Source organism: Esox lucius, chromosome 24 (assembly GCF_011004845.1).
Source record: "Esox lucius isolate fEsoLuc1 chromosome 24, fEsoLuc1.pri, whole genome shotgun sequence".
Taxonomy (NCBI): Eukaryota; Metazoa; Chordata; class Actinopteri; order Esociformes; family Esocidae; genus Esox; species Esox lucius.
The window spans coordinates 16090868-16107383 of NC_047592.1; the positions used below are offsets into that span (position 1 = coordinate 16090868).

At 46.7% G+C, this 16516-nt stretch overlaps 1 protein-coding gene across 1 annotated transcript in view; it reads left to right on the top strand.

Moving 5' to 3' along the window:
• dnah2 (dynein, axonemal, heavy chain 2) overlaps positions 1–15901 on the top strand; it is a 170146-nt gene extending 154245 nt beyond the window's left edge. The window contains 20 exon segments of the mRNA XM_034290623.1: positions 237–536; positions 695–828; positions 1036–1180; positions 1556–1755; positions 4130–4256; positions 4423–4609; positions 5242–5390; positions 5861–6044; positions 6308–6333; positions 6335–6445; positions 6448–6504; positions 7401–7592; positions 7845–8029; positions 8591–8819; positions 8948–9099; positions 9572–9686; positions 11587–11763; positions 13893–13964; positions 14149–14299; positions 15708–15901. Of these exon segments, the coding sequence (XP_034146514.1) occupies positions 237–536; positions 695–828; positions 1036–1180; positions 1556–1755; positions 4130–4256; positions 4423–4609; positions 5242–5390; positions 5861–6044; positions 6308–6333; positions 6335–6445; positions 6448–6504; positions 7401–7592; positions 7845–8029; positions 8591–8819; positions 8948–9099; positions 9572–9686; positions 11587–11763; positions 13893–13964; positions 14149–14299; positions 15708–15862 (3048 nt within the window). The 3' untranslated portion in view covers positions 15863–15901.
• Positions 15902–16516: the final 615 nt, after the last annotated feature.

Genomic DNA, 16516 nt, shown 5'->3' on the forward strand with positions numbered 1-16516 from the left:
GATCTGAGCAACCATCTCAAATCTGTTCGGCCTCCTTATTGTGCCGTCTTTGATTTGCTAGTTTTCTTAGTTTGTGCGGTCGTTTTTTTCCATTTTCGTTGTTTACTTTCGCTTGTCTCGTTCGTTGGCTTTTTGATTTCATTCTTTTCATCACTCGTAGTGGCTCTTGTTTGTTTGTTTGTTTACTCTTTCTCTGCCTCTCCATCTGTCATCCTGGCCGTCTCTCATCATCTCAGGGTCTGAAAGTGATCGACCTTCAGACGCCCGACTTCCTGCGTGTACTGGAGAACGCGGTTCAGTTCGGTTCTCCGGTGCTGCTGCAGAACGTCCAGGAGGAACTGGATCCCGCGCTGGCCCCCGTCCTCAACAAGTCTCTGACCCACGTTGGGGGGAGGCTCCTACTGAAGCTGGGCGATAAGGAGGTGGAGTACAGCCCGGAGTTCAGGTTTTACATCACCACCAAGCTGTCCAATCCACACTACACCCCTGAGATCTCCACCAAGACCACCATCGTCAACTTTGCCGTTAAGGAGCAGGTCAGAATGTCTGTCCTTGCTTTGCTGTACTAATCCTTGCAAACAAAGGGAAATGCTCGTCTCCATTTCTCAGTTTTGCTCATCTCCCTGAGGAAAATAGTCATTTTCAGCATACAGTGTTGAGGTTTTGACCATGTGTGTGTGTGTGTGTGTGTCAGGGCTTGGAGGCCCAGCTTCTAGGGATTGTGGTGAGGAAGGAGCGTCCAGAGTTAGAAGAGCAGAAAGACTCTCTGGTCATTAACATTGCCTCTGGCAAGAGGAAGCTACAGGAGCTGGAGGATGAGATCCTAAGGTAACAGTAAATGCTGATTTCCAAATCTCACTGACACTTTCTGGAGGCTCTGTTCATATCAACTGCTGTTTGTCTAGTCATTTTGTCCTTTTCAGAGTGGCCTAAACATTTGGATAAGGTGAGCCATCCAAACAGCGCTGTCATGACATCTAAATGCCTTGTGTTGTCATGGTAAGATGCGTTTATGTGTGTGTGTGTGTGTTGCAGGCTGTTAAATGAGGCGACAGGGTCACTCCTGGACGACGTCCAGCTGGTGAACACACTGCAGACATCTAAACTGACGGCCACAGAGGTGTCAGAACAGCTGGAGACCAGTGAACAGACAGAGACCAAGATCGACATGGCCAGAGAGGTGAGGAGGGACAGGTGGAGGGAGGGAGGAACAGGTGGGGGAGGTTGATGTAGAGGGGCGCATGGAGAGAGGCTGAGGTGGAGTGAGGGAGGAGAGGTGGAGGGAGGGAGGGACAGGTGGCTGGAGGGAGGGAGGGAGGGAGGGAGGGAGGGAGGGAGCAGGACAGAAATCCATAAAGGAGAGGACATGGACCTACTCTGCATGAAAGTGTTTGAAGGTGAATAAATGACATATAGCATGTATATGTGTATATCATGTATGTCCCTGTTTGTCAGCTATGCATTCTTCACTATTCAATACAAGAGTGTCAGCATTCTAAGTGTACAGAGGCCTGTCTTTCTGAAGGTCGTGTGTCTGTGTGTGTGTTGTCTCTAGGCATACCGTCCCTGCGCCCAGCGGGCCTCCATCCTGTTCTTCGTGTTGAACGACATGGGCCGCATAGACCCCATGTATCAGTTCTCCCTGGACGCCTACATAGACCTGTTCAACCTCAGCATAGAGAAGAGCCAGCGCTCACAGAAACTGGATGAGAGGATTGCGAACCTGAATGACCACCACACATACTCCGTATACAGGTACTGGACCAATGACAGTCCTTTTTTTGTGTGAAGGTGTGTGTGGCAGAGTTAATGCTAAACTTTTTTTGGATGTCCAATATGGCTGTTAAAATCCCAGAGTTCCGGCCATATAGAACAGCTACCGGACATATGTATTAAATAGCCATATAATATCCTACATTAAAACAGCAATAACACACAAACGCTATGATCCAACAAATATGTTTTATTTAAATTACCACGCAAATAATGTCTGTCTCCATAGGATGTCAGTGTTTGACAGCTCTGCAGAAAGTTATAGGCGCAGATCATTTACTGAAACTTGTTTGCTTCTCAATGTCGGTATGTTTAAATCTAATTTAGAATTGTTTTGCAATGCACCATAATGTAGCCTAATTTCACATTTATTATTTAACAGACAAACACTTTTCAGTCGCTTATTTGTCGCATCAACTTTGATCGACCAAAGGAACAAACAGTCAATAGTGTGTAAAATAAATGGTCATTTCCAACCATATTTCCTAATTAGATAATGCGCATTAAAATGTTTTTTTTGTCATAGGTACACTTCAACTGTGAGAGACAGAATCTAAAACAAAAATCCGGAAAATCCAGATTTTTAAATAATTAATTTGTATTTTATTGCATGACAAGTATTTGATCACCTTCCAACCAGCAAGAATTCCGGCTCTCACAGACCTGTTAGTTTTTCTTTAAGAAGCCCTCCGGTTCTCCATTCATTACCTGTATTAACTGCACCTGTTTGAACTTGTTACCTGTATAAAAGACACCTGTCCACACACTCAATCAAACAGACTCCAACCTCTCCACAATGGCCAAGACCAGAGAGCTGTGTAAGGACATCAGGGGTAAAATTGTAGACCTGCACAAGGCTGGGATAGGCTACAGTACAATAGGCAAGCAGCTTGGTGAGAAGGCAACAACTGTTGGCGCAATTATTAGAAAATGGAGGAAGTTCAAGATGATGGTCAATCTCCCTCAGTCTGGGGCTCCATTCAAGATCTCAATGATCATGAGGAAGGTGAGGGATCAGCCCAGAACTACACAGCAGGACCTGGTCAATGACCTGAAGAGAGCTGGGACCAAAGTCTCAAAGAAAACCAGTAGTAACACACTACGCCGTCATGGATTCGTATTGAGGGGAGGACGGATGGGGCCATGTATCATGAGGTCTTGGCCAACAGTTTCCCTCAGTAAGAGCATTGAAGATGGGTCGTGGCTGGGTCTTCCAGCATGACAATGACCCGAAACTCCGTAAGAAGCATCTCAAAGTCCTGGAGTGGCCTACCCAGTCTCCAGACCTGAACCCAAGTATGTGCAAACCTGGTCAAGAACTACAGGAAAAATATGATCTCTGTAATTGCAAACAAAGGTTTCTGTACCAAATATTAAGTTCTGCTTTTCTGGTGTATCAAATTCTTGTCATGCAATAAAATGCAAATTAATTACTTAAAAATCATACAATGTGATTTTCTGGATTGTTTTCGATTCCGTCACTCACAATTGAAGAGTACCTATGATAAAAATTTGAGACTTCTACAGGCTTTTTAAGTGGGAAAACCTGTAAAATCGACAGTGTATCAAATACTTGTTCTCCCCACAGTATATGTTGTCCCATTGCATATGAAATGTTGAAACACGTTTTGTAAGGAAGACTATTTCAAATAACTAGGCTTTTCTGTGGTTTTGCTGGCCTCAGTTGCACCATCGCTTGATTTTTTTCTCCAACCGGTCCAGGGATGTCTGCTTCGCCTTCGACATTTGAAGTCGTATTCTGGTCTTCTTCGCTTTCGACATTTGGAGTAGTATTCTGGTTTGCTTCGCCTTCGACATTTGGAGTAGTATTCTGGTTTGCTTCGCCTTTGACATTTGGAGTAGTATTCTGGTTTGCTTCGCCTTCGACATTTGGAGTCGTATTCTGGTCTGCTTCGCCTTCGACATTTGGAGTAGTATTCTGGTTTGCTTCGCCTTTGACATTTGGAGTAGTATTCTGGTTTGCTTCGCCTTCGACATTTGGAGTCGTATTCTGGTCTGCTTCGCCTTCGACATTTGGAGTCGTATGCTGGAGTTTCTGCCGGAGTGTGCAGCTTTTGTATCTGGTGCCACGCTTAGTCACATGACCAAACACTCAGTAGCCTAATGTCTTACTGTAAGTGTGATAGTGAGTGGAGGTGAGTGAGTGGAGGCTCACTGTTTTCTTGACAACAGATCATTTATTTATTCCTTTGGCCTCCATCAGACATTTTAGCCATTGATATTTTCTTTTGCCGGACAACTACACCTGATCCCAGCATTTGCCAGCTAACGTAATCCCTGGTATGGAGAGCGATATATCTAATGTCTTCCTGTGACCATCCACATTATTCTCCAGGTTCTCCTGTCGGGGGCTGTTTGAGATCCACAAGTTGCTCTTCAGCTTCCAGATGTGTGCTAAGATCCTGGAGGTGGCTGGTAAACTCAACATGGACGAGTACAGCTTCTTCCTCAGAGGAGGAGTGGTGAGACAACACACACACACCCAGTCTAGCTGATGAAAGATACTTTATTTATCCTCTAAAGATTTATTAGAACAAGGACGTGCAATTAGTCTGTACAGGTGCACAAGGTAAATAAATCAGGAATGTCAGGTAAAAACCCTCCTCCTTCTTTCTGTCTCCCTCTCAGGTTCTAGATAAAGAGAGTCAGATGGAGAACCCGTGTTCTGGCTGGCTAGCCGATTCTAACTGGGACAATGTGACAGAGCTGGACAAGCTGGCTCACTTCCACGGCCTCATGGCCTCATTCGAACAGTACCCACGTGACTGGAACCTGTGGTACACCAGCGCTCAGCCTGAAACGGCACCGCTACCTGGTGTGTGTGTGTGTGTGTGTGTTTGTGTTTCAGACTGTGTCTCTATGATTTCATCCATCTTGTTCTTCCCTCAGCAACATTTCAGTATCTTTTGTGTGTGTAGTAAAGTTTTAGATTAAACAATGTATATATTTTTTTCTTCTTCTTCATTGAGCTATTAATGATGAATATCATTCTGTTCCTCTATCTGTCATGGTGTATTAATGATGAATATTATGCTGTTCTTCTATCTGTCATGGTGTGTTTCTCTGTCACTGTACAGGACTATTCATGCTTTGCACGTAGCAGTGTGTTCCTCTGTCACTTTCACTGCTTTATTTCATTATGTTAATTAAATCTCAAGAAGTTCAGCTCAATATTAATATGATCACATGGAAGTTCCTGCCGTCATTTGTCCTCTTGGCTCGACACTGAAATCCATTGTTTATCCGAAAACGCATTTGCCATTTATGCCATTATGATTCATTGTTGTTTTAACGCTCAGAGTTTAGCTGGGAAGTTTCGGGAAGTGTTCTTCGTTCTTGCTAAAAGCATCCTGCTAAGTCTCTGCTAGTCTTGCTAAAAACATCCTGCTAGTCTCACTTGTTGATCTCCCCCGTCTCTCTCTCTCTCCCGCCCCCACCCCCCACCAGGTGAGTGGGAAGATGGTTGTAATGAGCTCCAGAGGATGTTGATTGTTCGCTCGCTACGTCAGGACCGCGTCTCTTTCTGCGTCAACTCCTTCATCATCAACAACCTGGGACCACGCTTCGTAGAGCCGCCCGTCCTCGACATGAAGGCTGTGAGTGTGTGTTTGGGGTTTCTGAGTGTTTGCTTTTGTTTGGGGCGTGCGTGCGTGTGTGTGCGTGTGAAAAGGCTGTGATTGGCACTCTGACTTAAGTCTTTTTGATCCACCCCGCCCTGCTCTTCCTTTGTCATTTTAAAACTCCCGCTCTGATGCATTTCTCCTCCCCTCCCGGCTCCGGCAACTGGCACAAGATGGCTGCCAGCCCAATACGTTGTGGGAAAGGGCGCTATAATGCTGTCCGTGCGGGGTTAGGTCCTTATAAGGTTCTTATTCCTCAACACCTGCACTTCACAACAAGTCACCGCCTTCCAGTCATCCAGTGTTGCCTTAACTGTACTGTAATAATCTGGCTGATCCAGGATCAGTTTTACCTTTGAGTTGACACTGAATACGTGGTGGGACCTGACGGTCCTCTGACAGGCTCTGTGAATCGCCTCGCTGAACCTGTCGACCCTCCGCTGCAGGTGGTGGAGGACTCGACCACCAAGACTCCCCTGATCTTCGTGTTGTCCCCCGGGGTGGACCCCACGGGAGCCCTGCTGCAGCTGGCCGAGGCCTCCGGGATGAGGCAGAGCTTCCATGCCCTCTCCCTGGGTCAGGGTCAAGCCCCCATCGCCACACGCATGATCAAAGACGGAGTCAAGAACGGTAAGGATCCGCCAGGGTCCTCTCTGTCTCTCTCTCTGTCTCTCTCTCTGTCTCTCTCTCTCTCTCTCTCTCCAGTTTAATGTAATTGTTTCTCTGGCCCTTTTCTTTCCCATTTACGTTGACTCCAAGTACCATCATTCTTCTCGTTCCAGCCACACCTCTGTGAAATGTCAACGTCGTAAATCATGTTGTTTTTGGTCCCTGTCCCGCCGGAAAGGGCGTTTCGTGACGCGTACAGTTGTTAACCTTGTTCCTCCTCCCAGGTCACTGGGTGTTTCTGGCTAACTGCCCACCTCTCCCTGTCCTGGATGCCCCAGCTGGACAAAGCGGTGGAGCGGCTGCAAGTGGAGCAGCCCCACCCCAACTTCAGGCTGTGGCTCAGCTCCTCTCCTCACCCCCGACTCTTCTCCCATCGCCAATCCTGCAGGCCGCATCAAGATGACCACCGGAGCCTCCCCGGGTAACGTCCGTGGTCTGGGCACAGGGCCGTCGGCCGGCTGATTCCCGTACGACTGTCGGGAATGGGATTGTCATCCCCGGGCTGCCGGTTCTGATCCCCGTCTGTCTTCAGGACCCGTCCATTACGTGTTGGAAGGGGATCGTGTTTTGCCTTCGGAAAAGGCCGGTGTACGCCAGGCCCATTGACCATGACATTCGTTTTTCGACTTCCAGTGTTTCGGTTTGAATAGACGCACAGCAATTACCGGAAACTTCTCCTCTGTCCTCCAAAACCATGCAACGCTCCCTGCTATCTGCAGAGGTACCTAGAGGGTCTGCATGGCTGGAGATTGGCCAGAAATGGACATTAGAATGCAACATTTATCCACGGGTGAACGGTTAAAGTGGAAATAGAAGTGCCCCCCCCCCCCCCCCCGTCATACATCAACGACCGATGTGTTGAGACAATGTTATCTGCTCTGTAAACCCGAACCTAAATTAGACCGGTGCTTCACACGCAGCAATGGGATTACAGCAGAAACACTCCATTCACAGTATAATGACATGCTTGGAGGGTAAAATAAAACTATGTTTTGACAGCCTATTTCTCTGCATCTAGAGCGCTTTCTTGAAGGTCTGCGTTTTGGAAAGGCTGACTTTATAAAGCTATCCAGATCCCTGGACTTTTCTTAAAACAAATACATGTTTTAAAATAGATTGGTTAAAAGAACCATTGACTCTCGCTCGACAGAGATTGTTTTTTTGTTATGGGGCGGCCCTAACACATAGTTTGTGTCTCACGCACACGCTAATTCACACAGCCTCCATCAGCCAAACACCTACCTGCCTCTGAGGCCTCTCAACTTTCTACCCTCCCCCTCCCTCCCTTTCTCCCCCTCCCCTCCCTCCCCCCCTCAGGGTGTGAAGTCCAATATGAAGCGGCTGTACCAACTGGTAACCGACAGCCAGTTCACACGCTGTGGCCGCCCGCTCGTCTACAGAAAGCTGCTCTTTGCCCTCTGCTTCTTCCACAGCGTTCTCCTGGAGAGGAAGAAGTTCCTCCAGCTGGGCTGGAACATCGTCTACGGCTTCAACGACTCTGACTTCCGGGTAACACACTCACGCGCTGTAGTCCAAGGGAGAGGATGGTTATGTTACCGCTCGGATTTTGCTTTCGTCTTTGAATCTTTTGTTGGATGATGCTTGGCAATTAGTGCCAAGATGTTTGTGTGTTTTCGTGCCAGCCCAGTGCCATCACACCTGAGTGTCAGAATCAGTTGAGACCACGCTGAAGGCAGCTTTCCCACCGGGAGTCCAGACAGGCCACGTAGGTGAGGGTGTTTGTCTTCCTCCTTCCCCCAGGTGAGTGAGAGTCTGTTGAGTATATACCTGGATGAGTATGAGGAGATCCCTTGGGATGCCCTGAAGTACCTGATCGCCGGGGTCAACTACGGGGGTCACGTGACTGACGACTTCGACCGGCGGCTGCTCACCACCTACATCAACGACTACTTCTGTGAGGCCGCCGTTAGCACGCCGTTCTTCAAGTGAGTGTGAGGCGCACGTACTGAGATACATACATATACACACACACACACAGGGTTATTTAGCTGGCGCTAATGCAATGAAAATGGGTTTTACCTGGAACAAAAAAGGGTTTACCAGCTACATAACCGCTGTGGAACGGGCATGGTTTCATCTGGCCAAATCCAGACACTGCATTCGTCAGTGTAAACCCCATATCAAAGGTCAATCAAGCCGACGGCGGCGGGATGTTTTGGGGGCGATGCTTTGCTGCGTAAGGACCTGGAAGATTTGCCATCAGTGAAGGGACCATACATTCTGCTCCGTATCAGAGAATTATACAGGAGAATGTCACAGAGAGGAGACCCGCCGACACACACACAGCCCTCCCCCCAAACCCACATGCGGATGCAGTAATGTCAGAGCGCACTGCGGCTGCTGCCTGGTTAGTCCTGGCAGACTGAAGACCGTGAGCTCCACCATGTGGCCGGGATCGGCATCACAGTCCCTCTGAGAAATCCGGCCCTGTTGCTTCCACAGGTCCGTTTGGTGGTTTCTAACACGATGTGACCCCTTTCCTCCAGGCTGTCTTCACTCCCCACCTACTACATCCCCCGAGACGGCCCCCAGTCCTCCTACAGGGAGTACGTCAGCCAGCTCCCGGCCAGCGAGCCCCCAGAGGTGTTCGGCCAGCACCCAAACGCCGACGTCGCCTCCCAGATCGCCGAGACCAAGACCCTGTTCGACACCCTGCTCTCCCTGCAGCCCCAGGTCACCGGCGGAGCGGCGTCCGGGCCCAGCAGAGAAGACCAGGTGGGCTGGTGACGTGGGACAGCGACGGGCGTAGTGTAATTCAAGCCATACATTCTGATTGGCCGCGTTGGGCGCGTGCTCCGTCTCTCCCTTCCTGTTAGTGTGCTAACAGCCTCATGTCTGGTCAGGTTTTAGACCTGTCGGCTGACGTGCTTCAGAAGATCCCGGCATTGATCGACTATGAGGGGACCGGAGCCCTGTTGGCCGACGACCCCTCACCTCTGAACGTGGTCCTGCTACAGGAGATCCAGAGATACAACGCCCTGCTCCACACCATCAGGTACAACACAGCTCCAGAATCCAGTCAAGCCTCTGCTAATCTTTAAAAGGACTTAATTGCTATTATATTATCCGTGGCGGCTGTTGACGTTTCTCACTCAGTAAGTGTGGCCTTGTCAGCTCATGTTTATAAAGCCAATCTGCATCTGCAGGGAAGGAGTCCATGTACTCCAGATTGGCGTGTTGTCGCTGGTGTAAAGCCACATGTGTGTGTGGAACAACAAAGTACTGGTGGAGGAGGATAGTTTAGCAGTGTGTGTGAGATCCTAGTTTTTTTTATGTTGTTTTATTGTACATGTAGTTTTATTTTATTGTTTTATTGTACATTTAGTTTTTTTATATCATGTTATTGTACATGTAGTTTTATTTGGGGAACTTCTGTTATACATAGGTCAGGGTTAAGGCTGGGGTTATAGGTCAGGGAAAATAAGGAATAACTTTTTCCACACAATGTGTATTGTGTGTGTATCCAGGTCATCTCTGATAGAACTGGAGAAGGGGGTCAAAGGTCTGGTGGTGATGTCAAGCAGTCTGGAGGAAACGTTCTGCTGCATCCTCGACGCGCGCGTCCCCCCACTGTGGGAGAAAGTAAGAAACACACCTCCTAGCTTGTTACAGGTCATAAAAACACACCCTGTTGATCTGCTACAGGAACTTAAATCAAGGGCAGCCACATCAATAAGGCGGCACCATCTGCACATCATTCAGTGTTCCAGACAACATCCCATTATGTGAGCACATCGATATCACCCAATCTGGCCATCAAGCTGATGATCAGAAAACCACTTGAGAGGAAAGTTCTAGTGATCAATGCATCTGAAGGGGATTGATGATTTCATGAACTTCACAACCAGTCCAGGTGTTTCCCCTGAGACAACACAACGGGCAGAGCAGAGCCGAAGCTATTGATGGTACACATGGCCCATTCCCCTGATGGAAGACAACGGAAGGCATCCAAAACGCCTCAGTGGACAGATGAATGGTCAATCAGAGCAGCAGGAATTGGGTCCAGTTTGCTGATTTATAGACCAACATGGAGACTGTCAGAATCTATCTCAGCCATGTCACACTGAGCAATCTGATCAAACTGGATGAGTTTGTGTGCGTACGTGTGCGTACGTGCGTGTGTCTGTGTGTGTGTGTGTGTGTGTGCGCGCCTAAAGGGGGAGGACACAAACACACAGACTCAAAAGCATGCATGCCTAGCACAAACACACAGTTACAAATGGCATATGACAAGGGAGGCAGCCTAGCAAAAATTAAAGCCATGAGTCTTAGGGAACAGAAATATAATGACAGTCTGCCATGCCAGTGAATGAAACATAGACAGACAGGCAGACAGAGAGAGAAGGAGAGAGGAATGGAATGAAAATGGGTTCTACCAGGGCGTTTTGTTCATCCCTATAGCGAGAGAGAGAGAGACATAGGAAGAGTGGGAGGGAGAGACAGAAGAGGGAGAGTGGGAGAGAGAGAGAGAAGAGGAAGAGTGGGAGAGAGAGAGAGAAGAGGAAGAGTGGGAGAGAGAGACAGAAGAGGGAGAGTGGGAGGGAGAGACAGAAGAGGGAGAGTGGGAGAGAGAGAGAGAAGAGGAAGAGTGGGAGAGAGAGAGAGAAGAGGAAGAGTGGGAGAGAGAGACAGAAGAGGGAGAGTGGGAGAGAGAGAGAGAAGAGGAAGAGTGGGAGAGAGAGACAGAAGAGGGAGAGTGGGAGAGAGAGACAGAAGAGGGAGAGTGGGAGAGAGAGACAGAAGAGGGAGAGTGGGAGAGAGAGAGAGAGAGAGAGAAGAGGAAGAGTGGGAGAGAGAGAGAAGAGGAAGAGTGGGAGAGAGAGAGAGAGAGGTGTCTGCTGGAGCTGAAGACTGAACGGCCATCCGATACTGGTCATATAAAGAGCAGTAGACTCTCTCTGTCTCTGGGTAGGTTTTAGAAAGGGGCCTGGAGCGGGAACAGCTGACCTGAGGGGTTTAGTCTACTGATGACCTAGTGAACTCAACACAGACCAACATGCACACACACACACACACATAGGCCCATCCACATAAATATAGACATCCCTCAATAACCCCACTGAATAGACCCCACTTACACACACTCATCTTTTTATCTACACCCTCCCTTAAGACAATACGGTCTTTGGCAGATTACATCGGTGACTCAGAAAGACTGGTACAGTGCAGTGTTTTAATGAAGACAGAATCCTCCCGTAAGGACTTTAATAAGGGCTTGAGTATATGGCTCAGTCAGTAGAAAATGAAGCTACAAGACAGACACACAAAAACCACACAGTGAACTATATAGGGACCAGGGTGCCAATTGGAACAGCGTTTCTGTGCAGCCAACCAGGAAGTGAGGATGATGGTTCACCAGACCTTTGATAACAGCAGCACAGTGGCTGACGGGGTGCAGGGTTAGAGGAAGCTAACAGGTACCGTTCATGTTGCAGCCTGAGCGTCTGCACCTGTCTAAACTGTCCATCCCCTCTCGTGGCAGGCTTACCCGTCTTTGAAGCCACTGGCATCGTGGACCAGGGACCTGTGCCAGCGCGTTGAGCAGTTTGCCCATTGGGCAGAGACTGCCCATCCGCCCACCCTGTTCTGGCTGTCTGGTTTCACCTTCCCCACTGGGTTCCTCACCGCTGTCCTGCAGTCGTCCGCACGCCAACACAGCGTAAGGACACATGTCCAGCTGACACAATTACTGTATAACTGGAACCGTCAAGGACGCTTACTGTTTTATGACGGAAAGTATTCCAAACCTTTCACCCATTTCCCCACGTTTTGTTGTGTAATGGATATAAATAATCATAAAAGTTTAAAAATGGCATCAATCTACACACAGTACTCTATAAAGTAAAAAAAAAAATTTTAAATGTGTGCAAATTTATTTAATAATAAAATAATTAAATATATCATGTACATTAGCATTCAGGCCATTTTTTTTCAGTGTTTTGTAAAAGCGCCTCCGACATCTTTGAGTCTTCATGGGTTTGCCGCTACCAGCTTTGCACACCTGGATGTGGGTAGTTTCTCCCATTCTGCCTTGCAGATCCTCTAAAACTCTGTCAGATTGGATGGGGAGCGTTGGTGAACTGCAATATTCAGGTATTCCCCTGATGTTCAATGGGTTTAGGTCTAGTGTTTGGCTGGGCCACTCAAGGACAGTGACAGACGTGTGTTGAAGACACTCCAGCTTTGTCTTAGCTGTGTGCTTCAGGTAATTGTCGTACTGAAAGATCCATCTTCACCCCCAGTCTGACGTTCTGTGTATTCTGAATCTGGTTTTCTTCAAGGACATTACTGCAGTTTTTCTTTGTTTATCTTTTCCTCATTCAACCAGTCTCCCACTCCCTGCCGTTGAGAAGCATCCCCATAGCATGATGCTCGCACCACTATGCTTGACTGTGGGCATGGTTAGCCAGATGAGTATAATCTTGTTTTCACCAGACAAGTTTGTCATTGTCTGGCCAAGCCTAAGCCCATCCTCATACTCTCAAAGCCCTTTACTCAGGAGTGGCTTCTGTCTAGCCATTCTACCATAAAGGCTTGATTGATAGGATTCTGCAGGATAGTTTTCCTTCTGGCAGGTTCTCCCATCTCACCAGAGAAACCTAAAGCTGTGATAGTGTTAGAATGCCCTGATCAAGGCCCTTCTTGACAGGATAGTTAGTTTGGAAGTCTTGATGAGTCCAAACTTCTTCCATTTCAAAATGGTGGAGCACAGGGTACATCTGGGAACTTTCAATGCTTGATATAACTTTTTGTAACCTTCTCCTGATCTATGCCTTGACACAATTCTTTCTCTGAGGTCTACAGAGAGTTCCTTTGACTTCCTAACATGGTTGGTGCTCCTGTGGCAAACTGAATTTGCCCCAGGATGACTCCAATCAAGTTCTAGAGCCATTTCAAGGATGATCAAAGGACACGGGATGTGTCTTAGATCAATTTGGAGTATCATGGCAAAGGGGTCTGAATACTAATGTACATGAGATATTTCAGGTTTTCTTTGGCTCACTTTTCAAAAAAGCTTGGTCATTGTGGGGTATTGTGTGTAGATTGATCGCATTTTTATTATTATATATATATATAAAACAAGAAAATGTGGAAAACGTGAAGGTCTCTGAACACTTCCCCAATGCATTGTGTCCATACATTGTGTTTGAAGACATTGTTTGTCCATACATAGTGTTTGACGACATCGTGTGTCCATACATTGTGTTTGAAGACATTGTTTGTCCATACATAGTGTTTGACGACATCGTGTGTCCATACATTGTGTTTGTGTATATACTGTTAGCTTTTCCCGAGCCACCCGAGGTTGTTGCTAGAGCACAATGAGACCAGAAAGATCCCCAGTAAACACCAGTCCCCCCACCCCAGCTGCTGCTGGAAAATATGCATCACCCATCAAACCTAGACCGTGGTGGTCAGCTTGGTGCTATAAACTAGTGCCTTAGACTGCTGCACCACCAATTTTTATAATTGATATTCAAACATATTACGTAGCGCTATTCATTTGGTCAACATTAAATGACCATCACATCCCTGGACACAAACACAGGGCACTCTGCTCTCACACAGTCCCGGACCACAGCTACCAACACGTTTGACCTACGTGCTGCTAGGATGATGGTTGAAATGAAACCATGCCAAGTTACCATGAGCACAGGAAGAGGTAGCAGTAACATACTGATGGGTTCAATCCTAAATTCCCCTTTGGTCACATTTGCACTGATTCATGCTTTGAAGTCAGTGTGGGGCAGGGTGAACATGTGACTAACACGGATGAGTTATCCACAGGTGTCAGTGGACACTCTCTCCTGGGAATTTGTCGTTTCTACGGTTGACGACAACCTCCTCATTCCACCCAAGGTGAGTCAACATTTTTCCAATAGAAATCAGCCTTTTTTCTACCACTTTTACCCCTTTATTTAAATAATATAGGCTAGGGTTTGTTTGTTTCTTGGTCAGGTTCCCGTAAAAACTAGGGGTCCACTAATGGACATTTCTTTAACTCATTCATGGTGGTTCCTCCTCCTGTCTCCTCCCTCCCCAGGATGGTGTGTTTATCCGAGGGCTGTATCTGGAGGGGGCTGGCTGGGACAAAAAAAACGCCTGCCTAGTAGAGGCCGACCCCATGCAGCTGGTCTGTCCGATCCCCACCATCCACTTCAAACCAGTCGAGAACCGCAAGAAGATAGCCAAGAGTAAGACAAGAAAAATGTTTCCTCTGTCTCTCTCTCTCTCTCTCTCTCTGTCTGCCAAATGCCTGTGATGTCATGTCTGTGTCCTGTCTATATTCTGTGTGTGTGTGTGTGTGTGTACAAAAGTACAGTGAAATATATTTCACAGTACATTTGAGAACCAGAAGTCCTCAGAAGTGTAATAACCCATGGCAGGTCAGAGTGAGGATGTTTTGTGATTAAGATCAGGGCTATGGTTAGAGGTTGTCTTACAGTAAGATCAGGGCTATGGTTAGAGGTTGTTTTACAGTAAAATCAGGGCTATGGTTAGAGGTTGTCTTACAGTAAGATCAGGGCTATGTTTCGAAGTAGTCTTACAGTAAGATCAGGGCTATGGTTAGAGGTTGTCTTACGGTAAGATCAGGGCTATGTTTCGAAGTAGTCTTACAGTAAGATCAGGGCTATGGTTAGAGGTAGTATTACAGTAAGATCAGGGCTATGGTTAGAGGTTGTCTTACGGTAAGATAAGGGCTATGGTTAGAGGTTGTCTTACAGTAAGATCAGGGCTATGGTTAGAGGTTGTCTTACAGTAAGATCAGGGCTATGGTTAGAGGTTGTCTTACAGTAAGATCAGGGCTATGGTTAGAGGTAGTCTTACAGTAAGATCAGGGCTATGGTTAGAGGTTGTCTTACAGTAAGATCAGGGCTATGGTTAGAGGTTGTCTTACAGTAAGATCAGGGCTATGGTTAGAGGTAGTATTACAGTAAGATCAGGGCTATGGTTAGAGGTGGTCTTACAGTAAGATCAGGGCTATGGTTTGAGGTAGTCTTACTGTAAGATCAGGGCTATGGTTAGAGGTAGTCTTACAGTAAGATCAGGGCTATGGTTAGAGGTAGTCTTACGGTAAGATCAGGGCTGTGGTTAGAGGTAGTCTTATGGTAAGATCAGGCTATGGTTCGAGGTATTCTTACGGTAAGATCAGGGCTATGGTTTGAGGTAGTCTTATGGTAAGATCAGGCTATGGTTCGAGGTATTCTTACGGTAAGATCAGGTCTATGTTTCGAGGTAGTCTTACGGTAAGATCAGGGCTATGGTTCGAGGTATTCTTACGGTAAGAGCTTAGGGAAAATAGTATTTTTAATGGGAACAAATCAGACCCCAAAAACTTTACACAAGTACAGTAATACAAGATCATGTGTGTGCATGTTTATGGAAAACACATTTAGTGGAGTTTTGGCCATGTTCCCTGGCTGACAGTATGTGGCCTATGTAAGTCAAGGGCAGGGCAGCTATTGAAGTACCCCTCTTTGTCAGAGGTCAAGGGAAGTCTCAATATGTGGAGGAGCTTTGTTTCTTGAAATTGTTGAATACCCTATATTTAATATGATTTCAGAATCAAATAAAGTATTTGAAATGTGTGTGTCTTTGCAGGTATGTACTTGTGTCCATGCTATTACTTCCCAGTGCGTTCAGGGGGTGTTGGCAGAGCCTCGTTTGTGGTGGGGGTGGACCTCAAATCTGGAGCGGTGCCATTTGACCACTGGATCAAGAGAGGAACTGCTCTGCTTATGAGTCTGGACAACTAAGGGCTACACACACACACACACACACACAGTATAAATATACACAACACTTTTTTGCACATCTCTGTGAATCACACTTCATTTATGAATCTGATACTCCATTGGTCACACACAAAAATACTTGACAAAATGTTTTTTTCTTTTATTCTAGATTTATCTCAGGGTTTTCTCTGTTAGAGATTTTAATTTCTCAGAACATAAGTTCCCTATTGAAATATTTTGCAAATGATTTGAATAAACACAAATGTATTAATTGGTGTTGCAATTAAACTGAAATAAATTTTGATTTCCTCTATAGCGTTTGACTGACAATTTTTTATCAAGGAATCCCACACTTTTCTAGTTTCAACTCCTCACCCTACAGTACTACATCAGTCTTTCCACAGGGTCCTCTTTCCCGGCTTAAAGGCCATAATACATCACACACACACACATTCACACACCCCACACAAGCATCAGCAACCACTGTAGAGACTTGTTTTCTTAGTGTAATGTTGTGTTCCATTGTGTGTGTTAGTGTCGTCTCTGGGTAATGTTGTGTATCTGTGCTTATTTGTTTCAACTTTGTGTTTTGTAGGTGTTCTGAAATGTCTGATTGACATTTGGAAAACTGCGTACACACACACTTGTTTTACTGTAGTTGTCAGGACTTTCTTG